Source organism: Rhineura floridana, chromosome 21 (assembly GCF_030035675.1).
Source record: "Rhineura floridana isolate rRhiFlo1 chromosome 21, rRhiFlo1.hap2, whole genome shotgun sequence".
NCBI lineage: Eukaryota > Metazoa > Chordata > Lepidosauria > Squamata > Rhineuridae > Rhineura > Rhineura floridana.
This window is the reverse complement of record NC_084500.1, coordinates 3683210-3696507: the sequence shown is the minus strand read 5'-3', so window position 1 is coordinate 3696507 and position 13298 is coordinate 3683210. Positions and strand designations below refer to the sequence as shown.

At 45.8% G+C, this 13298-nt stretch overlaps 1 protein-coding gene across 4 annotated transcripts in view; it reads right to left on the bottom strand.

The window, feature by feature from the left end:
- The window catches only part of ATP2A3 (ATPase sarcoplasmic/endoplasmic reticulum Ca2+ transporting 3), a 159144-nt gene that overhangs the window by 20850 nt on the left and 124996 nt on the right, over nucleotides 1-13298 (bottom strand). For all 4 annotated transcript variants that reach the window (XM_061605528.1, XM_061605530.1, XM_061605529.1 and 1 more), the window contains 3 exons: nucleotides 10704-10792; nucleotides 3978-4080; nucleotides 1087-1218 (listed from right to left, as the gene is read on the bottom strand). In XM_061605528.1, coding sequence (XP_061461512.1) covers nucleotides 1087-1218; nucleotides 3978-4080; nucleotides 10704-10792 — 324 coding nt within the window. The remainder of the gene's footprint in view (nucleotides 1-1086; nucleotides 1219-3977; nucleotides 4081-10703; nucleotides 10793-13298) is intronic.

Below are 13298 nucleotides of genomic sequence, written 5' to 3'. Positions count from 1 at the left end.
CTCCCACTGTGGACAGTTGCAAAAAGACCTCTTTGAGCCTTCACAGCTAGCAGGATTTGGAGCATTGGGCCAGACTAGACAGGCTGTGTCATTTGCACAGTGGCTACCAGCCACGATTGGCTGTGGTCTACCTCTACTATCAGTGACAGCAGGCCTCCGAACGTCAATTGCTACAAATCGCAGGTGGGGAGAGTGCTGTTGCACTCATGTCCCGCTTGCGGGCTTCCTACGGACATCTGGCTGGCCACTCTGGGAAGAGGGCGCTGGACTAGATGGGCCACTGGCCTGATCCAGCAAGGCTCTTCTTGTGTTCTTACGGGATAAACTCTCTTGGTTCCCACCTGGAAATAATCTGGTAGGCCTGAGAGCTTGGAAAAGTTACTTTTTTGAACTACAACTCCCATCAGCCCAATCCAGTGGCCATGCTGGCTGGGGCTGATGGGACTTGTAGTTCAAAAAAGTAACTTTTCCAAGCTCTGGCACCCCATGCACCACTCCAACGTCTTATGTGTAGCCACAGCTTGAGGAGGCTATCCAGCAGCGTCACACATAAATGTCGGGCTTAAGCTATCAGTAGTTACTAGCCAGGGTGGCTGGGTACCATCTCCACAGTCGGAGGACGTATGACTCCAAATGCCACCTGCTGGATAGCCCAGAGTGCTCAGGTCCTGCTTCCAGGTTTCTCTACAAGAGGTATCCGGTTGGCCATTATAAGAAACAGGATTCTGGATTAGATGGACCTTTGGCTTGGCCCAGCTAGAGGACTCTTCTCAAGTTGGATTCCTTGTCAGCCATTTAATGGAACATAATCAGAAAAAGCTCGAGGAAAGAAGATGGGAAATATTTATTTTTCTCACTGGGCCATCTGGTTGGCCCCTGTGAGAACAGGATGCTGGGATAGATGGGCCACTGGTCGCATCCACTTAGCTTCCTCTCTCAAAGATACTAGTCCTGCTTATCTTGCCAAACAAGCACAGAGATCTAAACTGGTGTTTTTAGTGCTTTTGTTCACCGTCCTGGGCTGCTGCTGGGAGGCAGGGCGGGATATAAATCAAATGATATATAAATAATGAACACCCTACGCACTGTATTGCATGCGTTGGCCCTCTCAACTTTAGAGACACTGCTTGTATCCGTGTCGAAAACGTTCATCTTCTCCACCAAGCACGTCAACGCTGTCTCCGTGGCTTCGCCCACTTTTTCATAGACTTTCTTGGACTGTTAACAGGAAGAAAAACGGACAATGAGGAGAGGAGACAGAAGCTTTCCACTATAGTTCCCGTGGAACCAGTGGCGCGTTTCCAAAAAAGTGATGAAAATCCAATGCTCAAGATCACGAACAAGGTTCAGCGCATTTATTCAACTCATATTCGAAAACAACACTTTACAAAGGACGCCATGTTAATTTGATGTGTCGTACACAATATCTCACGTTTTTCCAAAAATATGAGAACCTAAATATTTGACCGGAGAAAAACATATACTCAGTGGAACAACCCTGTACTCATTTACTCAAGAGCAAATCCACTGAGTTCAATGGATCTTCCTCCCAGGGAAGTAAGTACAGGTCTGCAGCCATACAGTGCAATCCTACAGAAGTCTACTGAGAAGCAAGCCTTACGCTGCAATCCTATACTCACCTGCGACTAAGCCCCATTGAACTCAATGGGGCTTGCTCTTGAGTAGACCTGTACACAATTGCACTGGCAGCAGCTGAAAAGTTATCTTCAAAGCAAGTTCAAACCTTTATGTAAAAACTATTTTATTGGAATATGTTTAAATGCTTAAGGGCATTCTAACATAATAGCATGTTCTTCCTTTACATTTTTTTTCCAAATTAAGGTGTTGAAAACCTTTTAAACATACAGATAATCAACTGCAGAGGACAGTGGAATGTAAAAATAGAGGCAGACTGATGGAATGCTTGGGGGCAGGGCTGGCGCCAGGCATGACTGAGCCCTTGGGCACCAGTCTGCCGTGGGTGTGCTGCTCCTATCTGTTCCACCTACCTCTCTTTTGTCTCCCGCTGGTAAATGCGCAGGGCTACCATCAACCAAGATGGCAGTGGAGGCTTCTCTAATGGGCTGATGTCCCCACCGCCATCTTGTTTGATGGCAGGCATGCGCATGCCTGCCATCCACCAACATGGCGGTAGAGGCATTAGTACCTTAAAGAAGCCTCCCCCACCATCTTGGTTGATGGAAACCCTGTGCACACAACAACAGGAGAGAGAGGTAGGTGGAATGAGCGAACAGCCACATGGCCTGGAGGCTCCCTCCCTGCAATCCACGGCAGGGTCCCTGCCGTGGATTGCAGATGGGGAGTGCTACTCCCCCACCCTAATGAGGGGCCCCTGTGAGCCATGGGGCCCTCGACCAGGGCCCGACCTGGCCGCCCTTTGGCGCCGGCCCTGCTTGGAGGTGCTCCTAGCTTGGAGGCTCAGGTGGTCTCGCTGGTCAGGAGTGCCTTTCTCCAGTTCTAGCTGGTTCATCAGCTTCAGACCCTTTTGGTCAGAGATGACTTGGCCACTGCACTCCATGCTGTGGTATCTTCCAGATTAGGTTATTGCAATGTGCTCTAAGTGGGGAAACCCTTGAAGACTACTTGGTCATTTCAACTGGTCCATAAAGCTGCAGCCAGATTACTGGCTGGGGTTCCATTTATATCTCGTATAACCACTGCATTGGTTGCTTGTTCATTTCTGGGCCCAAACGAAGGTGCTCACGCGAGTGTTTAAAGCCCCAAACGACTAAGGCCCCAAATATCTGAAAGACCACCTCTTTCCCTACAGACCTTCTTGGGAGTTGAGATCGGCGGGGGGGGGAACTTAGGGTAGTTCCTCCACCCTCAGAAGCTCATGGGGTGGTGGCCCAGGAGAGGTGGCCCCTAAGTTGTGGCAGCCCATAAGTTGGGGAACTCCCTCCCCACTGAGGTGCATCTGACAACTTCACTGTACAGGATTTGGTGAATGCTGAAGAAGCACCTCTTTACCCTTACCTTGGACACCTGAGATTAGGCATGGGAGAGAGATTCAATTCAGTTCATGTTTAAAGCTGAATCTATCAAATTCACACATTCTGAAACAATATGAGAACTGAAACACAGCCCCATCCTTCAAAAGATGCACCTTACCAAATTTTGCAACGCAAAAATTCATTATGTTATTATTTATTCATTTATTGCACTTGTCTGCCGCCCCACAGCCGAAGCTCTCTGGGCAGTTTACAGCGACCAAAAACATTAAAACAAATATACAATTTAAAACACATATTTTAAAAACAATGTAAAACACAATTTTAAAACTGAAAACAATATAAAAAACATTTAAAACACATGCTAAAATGCCTGGGAGAAGAGGAAAGTCTTGAACTGGCGCCGACAAGATGACAGTGTTGGCGCCAGGCGCACCTCATCCACTATTTCATTCCATAATTTGGGGGCCACCACTGAGAAGGCCCTCTCCCTTGCTGCCACCCTCCGAGCTTCCCTTGGAGTTAGGGGGAAACGTGCGCAAACGTATTAGTGAAAATGACATACAAAAATGCATTATATTAGAGGAAATTGCTTGCAGAAATGTGTACATTAGTCAAAGCTGCACACAAATTTATGTTTATTAGCAGAAATTTGAACTAAAAGACTAATGAATTTTCATGAGGATTTTTAAAGAATCACAGATTGCAGCAGAAATGTGGAGAAAGACTGGAAAAAACAAGAACCAGCGAGAATCGAAACTGACAGGTGCTTTCATCCCTACCTGAGATGCATATTTTGAGAACCCAGCCTACTTTTGTGAGTGTATGCTATTTTAAATTGTTTTCAAGGATGCATTTTTGCTGTAATCCACCCTTCACACTCAATAACCGTTGAAGGCTTGGGTGGCTGATTGGAACCTTAAACTTCATTCCATGCTGCAACATTTTGCTGCAGGTCCCGCTTGTAATCATCAAGCAAACAAACAGGTCTCAAGGTCAACTCACCTCATTGTAATCTAGGGAGGAGTCATTGCAAAGGGCACAGATTGTGGCAAGTTCCACCAAGCCATCAAACTGTCCACATCGAACAGGGCTATCGTTCTTCAAGCTGCCATTGAGGGGAGGGAGGAGGAAAATTGTTGCTATTAACTATTACAATGCATTAGATCTGTTCATCGCTTTTCACAAACCATCTCAAAGCAACTTACAAACTATTAAAATACAGAACTACTAATCAAACATTTTAAAATCCATTCACGTGGAACAAAACCTAAGAGCAGCCTTTCCCAACCGGTGTGCCTCCAGATGTTGTTGGACCACAACTCCCATCAGCCTCAGCCATTGGCAATGCTGGCTGAGGCTGATGGGAGTTGTAGTCCAACAACATCTGGAGGCACACTGGTTGGGAAAGGCTGCCTAAGAGTAGTAAGTGGTCATCCATCAACAAGGATAATAAGGACAAATTCTATCCACATTGAAATCTGACTAGGAAAAGCAAACCATTGCTGTTTGCACTCAAGGTGTCATGAACAATGAGACGGAACAACATGTTTAACTATTGATTTATCACTGCATTTCTGTCCCTCCCTGCTATGTAAAGGATATAGTTAATGTGGCTCCATGTCAAGACAAGTTCCATATCCTGCAAGAGAGATATTCCTCACGGCATCCAACAGTATTTGATGTTTGGCAGTTAGTGCTGACGTGTGACAGGGCCTTTTTGGTAGTGGTTCCTCATTTGTAGAATGCCCTCCCTGTCTCTCTCATTATTTGCAACCAGGAAGAATTTAAAAGCATGTGAGGGCTGACAGATGCTGCCCCGAGCAACCTTGAGACTATTAGCTATGTAACTGTTTTTAAAAAAATTCTTTTGATGTTTTTAAACACATTCTTTGTTTTATTTTAATTGTAGCCAAAGACGACGGAAAGTTTGAGTGCGGCAGCAGAGCAAGCCTCCCCCCCCCTTCTTCCAACCAGATGTGAGTTTGGAATTGATTGGAGTACCTCAGGGGATGGATCCACCGGGGCGTGTGTCAGAACTAGTCATCCAGGCTGAGCCACAGGCATATTTAAGGCTCAATCTGAAGTAATATCCTTAAATCCCCTCCAGTTTCCACCTCAAGCAGAAGAGGCAGCTTCATCTGCAGCGTCCGGCTGTGATTGCTCAGAGATACTGAAAGCACACTTTGCACATTCTCAGAGGCTGCCTTACACTAAAGTCAGGCCTCTGGTCTACGTAGCTCAGTCGTGTCTAATTTGGCTGGCAATGGCTCTCCATGGGTCTTCGGCCATCTACTCCTATGGCAACTGCGATTTAATTGGAGGTGCTGACCTTGGGGGTTGAACCTGGGACCTTCCGCCTTCAAAGAAGGTGGTCTTCCTCTGCGCTGTGCCCCCCTCCCCACAGTCACAGCCCTTCCCACGTCCCCGGCCAAGGCCTGGCCCAGACAACCAGCTCCAAGGCCAAGCGCTGCTGAACTTTGTTTCAAATTAGATCCCGAATCTGCCCTAATAAATCCCTGTAGAAACGCCATTTTTGGAAGGCCGGAAGACAGCCTTCTGTCAACGAGCTGTTTCTAACCGAGTGACAAATTGTACCCTTTCACGAGGCATTAACAAATGTCTCGGACTAAGCACAGCTGTGATGGAAAAGTTCCTTGCTAATTAAAGAATCATCAGAGTCTCGGGGGGGGGGGAAGGAAGAAAAGTTTATATAACCAAAAGGAGAAGAGAATGAACACAATTCTGTGCTCAAACAATCCCAGATCTGTTGGCAAGGTTTTGTCTTTGCTGAAGTTCCATAGGAAGGCATAAAAAGAGCTGGGTATTTCAGCTTGCTTTAAATAAAGGGAAGTTTCTTGCCCTTATGACTGCAGAGATCTGCTTGAAAGTGGCCAGTTTTCTGGCTGCTGAAAATTTAGAGGCTGGAGAGGTGTCTGAATAAGATTTCCACTGGTGGGGGTAGTGTTTCAGTTAGCTCTTCAGCCGGCCTTCCGAAGAGCAAAACCAGTGTTAAATATCAAAAAATATAGTACAGATTTCAGCATCATGGCACAAATGTAACCTATGGCCCAAATGCACACAATTTATACACATGGTAGAATTGAGCTCTAAATTGTTTGTCTCGTTGCAGAATTTTATAAATATCTCTCCAGCATAGAACTGGTATTAACCTTGGAATAAAAAGAAGAGGTATCACTTTCTAGGCATGCTTCCGAATTTTTCCTCATCGGAATTCCTCCTGGGATTTTTGGATGTCCGCGTTACCAGGTTATGCTTCCTAAAGTGGAACCCTTGTGATAGACACACTCTGTTTTTTTTATTTTCCACTTATTGTACAGAGTACTACGCACCCACTAAGTTGCAGTTCACAGTTTGACTCTCTCCCCACCTTCTGCACACACAAAATTTACATCACCAACGGGACTTCTTGTAAGCAGGAACACAAGTAAGTGAAGGCAGGCTACGCACAGGCTGGGGACATGCTAGAATTGCACCCAATTCAGATTTGGTACCAAATTTTCCATTAATTCGCTTACTCTCAATCTTTGAGTATTGGATTTTAATGTAGCAAATTTCCGCTGCTATTTTTGAAATGGACTTGAAAAAAAATCCACCTCTAACAATGTCATAAGGACATAAGAAGAGCCTGCCAGATCAGGCCAGTGGCAAGTCTAGTCCAGCATCCTGTTCTCACAGTGGCCACCAGATGCCCCAATGGGAAGCCCACAAGCAGGACCTGAGCGCAAGAGGACACTTCCCTCCTCTGGCTTCCAGCAACTGCTTTTCAGAAGCATCCCACATCCCACTATGGTGGCAGAGCATGTCGATTTTAAGAACGATCATTTATCAATGTTTCCTTTAATAATACTGATTTTCCTTCAGAACGTCAATATTTTTAAAGGTAATCTTGACATTTCCTTCAAAATATCGACATTTCCTTCTGTATTTTTTATATCTGTATTTTTTTCCAAGCCAGAAAACCCCACAAACCGGTAAAAGCAGCGGCTAGCAGAGAACGAATGAAGTTCTATTTCTTTCTTTCTTTGATTTATATCTCCCTCTCCCTCACGGTAGGAGCCCAGGGGAGCATCAATGCCAACCTGTTAGGCTGACAGAATGCATTTGAACTGGCACTGGCCGACAGATCCCATCCCTCGTGCAGACTGAGGTTGCCCTAATGGATCAGTCTCCACTGCTGGCTGGGACCAATGGGGGTTGTAGTCCAATGGCGACCGGACGGCACCATGTCGGCTTCACCTGCTCTAGTTAAACTGGAATTCAAGAGGAGTGAATGGTAATGCAGAGCGATCCCAAGGCACGGGACCCTCTCATGGCTATCACATTCTGTGTTGTGGGACAACCTAATTTGATCAGCCAGCCTCTGCTAAAGTCTTCACTAGCTAATATTTGCCCTTCAGCATTTGGATTCCATTTCCCCATTGGTCCCTGCTCTAAACCGTTGTCCTTTCTACGTTATACTCAGGGAGGGTTGAGGGAGAAATTGCATATTAATGCAGACCTAATTCTCATTGCCCCATATACCAGCTGCAAAGCAGGTATTCTTTTGACATCCGAATTTTGCAATGAGGTTCTCCAACCAAAAAAAAAGTGCACGCAAAAAATGCACTATTAACACTAGCACACTACATCAAGGAGAACATACAATGTATGTATTAGGGCAAAACAGCATACCAGGAGAACATCATCTAAACTGTTATGTACCCAGTTGATCACTGCACTCTGCAGGTGAAGACCTCCTACAGATGCCATCTTATCAGGAGGTCCATTCTACACAACGTAGCAATTGATTCTTTAGTGTGGTGGCACCTGTCCCTTGAAACTCCCTCCCCTTAAATATTAGACAGGCGGTGTCTTTTCAACTCCTGCTGAAGGCCTTCACTTTTCCACAAGCCTTTTAAGAAGATGCCTTTACCCCTACCTGCCTCTGAATTGGAACAGTTTTTAAGACGTTTCGCTTTTAAGATGTTTTGTTTTAAAGATGTTTTTAGAGTTTTATGACTTCTTGTTTGCTGCTCTGCACCTTGGACGGCTCCTTGAAAAGGTCAAGCTAAAACCCAGAGCGGATCCCACTGCCCCACTGACATGGAGCCACCTGCCACTGATCTCTAGCTATAATTAGCTACTTTCTAGGCAGTGAATCCAACTTCTGCAACATTTGGATGCTCCTTCAGGATAGGATCTGTGAGTTCCCACAGATCCAGGGGAAGGGAAGTATGGCAAAAACTGCGGCTGATCCATCCAGCCTTGTTTCCAATCATTCTTGAGTCGGAAAAGCTACATCCAGCACACATTCTTCTGCAGAGCTTTATTTTACTTGCCGTTTCCCATGGCATGATCTTTTAAAATAGCCAGAGAGTTAAAAGTGGACAAAAGGTTACTTGACCCTTGGTGACTGCAGCCTCGTGAACTCCCATCGTGAAGTCCAGCTGGGGTAGAGCATGATCTGAACACGTTACATAACCCAGAGCTTGGAAAAGTTACTTTTTTGAACTACAACTCCCATCAGCCCAATCCAGTGGCCATGCTGGCTAGGGCTGATGGGAGTTGTAGTTCAAAAAAGTAACTTTTCCAAGCTCTGAATAACCTAATGGTACTGTTGCAGTATTCCATGGCAAACTAAATACAACAACTTTAAAAAGTGGAATGCGACGATTGTATCCAGTGTTAGTCATACACAGCGGAGATCCACCAAAATTAATGGACGTATGTTAATCATGTCTATTAATTTCAGTGCGTCTACTCTGAGTAGGACCAATGTCAGATGCAATCCTGAATTCCTCAAGGAAGCACTCATACAAGGATGGATGAGGGCGAAATTCAATTCCGTTTGCACTCGAGGGCGAATCTATCAAATTTACACTTTCCAAAACAATACAAAGGCCTGAAACACAGCCACCCTTCACAACGTTGTGATGCTCTTCTCCGGCCAACATTTAAAAAAATGCATTGCATTAGGAGAAATTGCCTGCAAAGGTGTGTACATTAGTCGAAACTGCATGCAAAGACGTGTTTATTAGGAGAAGTTCACACTAAAACGCTAAAGAAATTTCATGAGTGTTTTTTTTTTAAATCACAAATTGCTACAGAAACGTGGAGAACTGAATTTAAGACTGGAAAAGTGAGATTCTGCGAAAAACGAAATGGACAGAGCCTCCTGTCCCTAGTTCCAAAAGATTCTTTTTCGAAAATCAACCAGGGTGGGCTGGGGACAGTTAGATCAAGGCTGTGGCACGGGGGTGGGGGCCATCCCAGGGATGGGACGCCTCAAGATGTTGTAGGACACCAACTCTCAACACGCTCAACCAGCATCCAAAATCCCTTTTTTGAAGTAAAAGTCACAGAACTCTCATTTAAAAACTAGATTGATCATAGGCATTTCTAATGTTTTAAGTAAGGCCAGAACAAGCCTCACGTCTCTGTGAAGTCTAGGCCATCTGGAAATCAATGCACCATGGGAGAATTGGAGAGTGGGGTTTGTGTGTGTATGTGCGTCTTGAGGGGGGAAGACAGCTACTGGAAGTTTCTGGGAAACCAAACCAAACGGAGGGGGCGTTTTGCAACATTTGTGGAAGGGATCTTCCTGTTCTCTCCTCACACCACATGGCACGTTCTGGGGCTAAATGACAAATTTAACTCTGGGTATCCCCAAGGCCGCCACTGCAAATATGGAATTTTAATTTTATATCTTTAAAACACTTTTGCCTTGTTTCAAATTTATAGAACTTTCCAAATCTACTATATATCTTGGATAGCGCTTTGTTTGTCCACTCTGCAACCACATTTTGCATGATAGCTCCTGAGATCAAAGAAAAAGCAGGTTTTTGTCTATGTTTAGTAGGGATGTGCAATAAAAGGTGAAGGTGTCCCCGCACTTATTGTGCGAGTTGTTTCTGACTCTTAGGGTGACGTCTTGCGACGTTTACTAGGCAGACCGCCAGTTCCTTCCCCGGCCTTTCTTTACCCCCCAGCGTATGCCGGGTACTCATTTTTCGGAAGGATGGAAGGCTGAGTGGACCTCGACCCCTTTTACCGGAGGTTCGACTTCCTCCTTCTGTTGGAATCGAACTCCAGCTGTGAGCAGAGCTTTGGCTGCGTTACCGCCGCTTACCACTCTGCGCCCAATTCGGATTTGGTACCGAATTCTCCATTAAATCACTTAATCTCAATTGGATTCTAATGTAGTGGATTTCCGCAGCTGTTTTTGAAAATGGACTTTGTTTTAAAAAAATAGCTGCCACTAAAACATTGATTTTAAGAATCGATACTTCCTTGAAAAATATAAGTATTTCCTGCAAAATTGTTACAGGAAATATCAACATTAATTCTGATAAACATGAATTGGTAAAAGCAGATGCTAGCAGAACTTGAATCAGTCTAGTAGGTCGACTGAATGCTTTTAAACTGGCACTAGCCAACCGATCCCATCCCTCATGTTTAGATGCAATTGGATGCTATTTTGATTCAAGGTGGCAGACTAAGCCTTTCCAAACTGCACTGATATCAAACACTGATTAATTCATTTATTTTTTTGCTTTCTTAGGAATTTCCAGGCAACGGCAGGTACAATCTTGCTAATAAATACATAAAATAAAAATTAAACATCTAATCTCCCCCTCCCCTTAGCATTCTTTTCCAAGGCTGTCTCTGCAGAATTTTGCCAAGCCCTTAAGTTATAAATAAAGATGAACAGAAATGCCAAGTGCTTACACTTGTCCCTCTGGGGTGTATGTGGACCCAGTGATGGTGAACTCGTGAAGGCTGCAGTGGATTCCTTCTATCTTCTCAACAATGAACATCTGCAAAAGAGAGAGAGAGAGGTGAGCAATGAAAGGATCACACATTGCTAAACAGCCATTTGCAAAATGTAATCAGTCTGTTTCTTCCCATTTATTTGTGCCCTTTTCTTCAGCTAAAAAGAGAGGCTTGTATACAATCAATTAAAACAAGCTCACAATCTGAAAAGACACCACACAAAAGGAAAAAGGGATGGGGAGGGAAGAAGAGAAAAATCCTTCATCATTGTCTTTTATTTGTATGCCATTTTCCCACCAAAGTGTCCCCAGAGTGACTCACGACATATCAAATGAACAATGAGTACAATAATTGAAAATAAATACTAGAAACAATTAGAGTTGCTGATGTCGCTGAATTGCTCCTCGTGTTGCTGAATCCCAGCTCTGATCAGCCTCAGCCAACATGTCAGAGATAGTGGGTGTCCCAATCCAACAGCATCTGGACAGATTGCCCACAGATTACCCATCCCTGCTTTAAGGGGTTTGGTTGGCTCTGCACCATTTTATCCACACAACAACCCTTGAGGTAGGTTGGGGGGAGGGACAGAGAGAGACTGTCCCAAGGCCACCTAGTGAGCTCCACGGCCGAGTGGGGATTTGAACTTGGATCTCCCCAATCTTTGTCCAGCACCCTAACCCACCCTTTCCCAAATGTTGGGTTCCCAGATGTCGCTGGACTACAATTCTCATTATCTCTGACCATTGGCCATGCTGTCTGCGGCTGACTGGTTGGGAAAGGGTGCTTTTAACCATTACGCCTCCTTATGTGCACCGAACCTTCTTGACGGTGAAGAACTACAGATTTCAACATCATTAGTTCTGCTCCAGCAAAGCTGAAGCCGAAAGCACGAGAATCCAGGGAGAAATCCAGCAGAGGGACCCTTTTTGCAAGCAGCTCTGCTAATGAATGGGAACTGCAGCTTGACACCATGGTCTATGAATGCAACAGCTCAGTCGCAGAAACTGACGGGTTTTTCAGAAGGCCCGCGGCCTCTGCAGAAGTCCCCAGATGGAATGAGCAACAGATATGGGCTGTGATCATGACTTCAAAGCTACTCAACCTCATTGGCATGGATGGCCACACCTGCCTTTGTCGGCTGTGCTCCTGTGCCTTTTGGTGGGTGAGCGTCAGGAGCTGCTGGGATCTCTGTGCAGCTGGTCCCATGTGCTGATCCTTTGGCTTGCAGGTAGCAGCTTCTCGGTGAAGCACCCTCAGGCCCTGGACTGAGTCCATTCCCCCAGCACCAGGCTGTCTGTTGGATTCTTCTGGCTGGGAAGGAGCACAAGACAGGTTCTTGAGCCTTGCTTGAGTAACAAGGTTCTCCTGAGCTCTGACATGTCCCAGCATCCTTGGTTGGTCCTGAGTTTGGGTTTGTCCATTAGGCCTGACTCCTTGTTTGAGCCACAATACTGGCTTTCTCCTTGCTCCCACCTCATTTGCCCTTCGGTCCTGACTTCTGGCTTCCTCCTGGCTCCCCATTTGTCCTTCGGTCCTGACTTCAGGCTTCCTCCTGGCTCCTCATTCGTTTCGGTCCTGACTTCTGGCTTCCTCCTGGCTCCCCATTTGTCCTTCAGTCTTGACTTCTGGCTTTGTCCTGGCTCCTCATTTGTCCTTCGGTCCTGATTTCTAGCTTCCTCCTGGCTCCCCATTTGTCCTTTGGTCTTGACTTCTGGCTTCCTCCTGGCTCCCCATTTGTCCTTCGGTCTTGACTACTGGCTTCCTCAACCCTGCCTCGTTCGTCCTTTGGTGCAAGCTCCCAGCTTCCTCCTGGTCTGCGTTTGTCCTCTGGTCCCAGCTTCCGGCTTCTTCCTGGCTCCGTGCTTGTCTTTCGGTGCTGACTTCTGACTGCCTCCTGGCTCCTGGTTTCACTTTCAGTTCCAACGTCTGCTTGTACCAAGTTTATCCTTTGTTCCTGACTTCCACATCTTCTGGTTCCCTCCTCCTGGCTCACCTGACACAGCAGTCCATGGACCCAGCCTGGACAGTGAGCAAGAGCGGCGTACCTGTTCCCACAGTTCTCTGGGAAGAAGGACTGACTGTTGAACCACTCTGGGAATTGTAGATCTGTAAGGGGAATAAGGGTTTCCTAACAACTCTCAGCACCTGTCACAAACTAAACTTCCCAGGACACTTTGGGGGAAGCCATAACTGTTGGGATAATTGTGGAATAAATGTATGGTGTGAATGTGGGCCAAGACAGGCCAGTGACTATGGTCTGCTAGCTAACGCATGTAACTCTTGTGCACCCATATCATTTACTATCCGTTTCACTACGGATTTGGCTTGAACTAGAGAGCCAGTGTGGTGTAGTGGTTAAGGTGTTGGGCTATGACCTGGGAGACCAGGGTTCGAATCCCCACACAGCCATGAAGCTCACTGGGTGACCTTGGGCCAGTCACTGCCTCTCAGCCTCATGAAAACCCTATTCATAGGGTCGCCGTAAGTCGGAATCGACTTGAAAGCAGTATATTTACATTATGTCCAACATCAGGAGATAATGTATTTTAA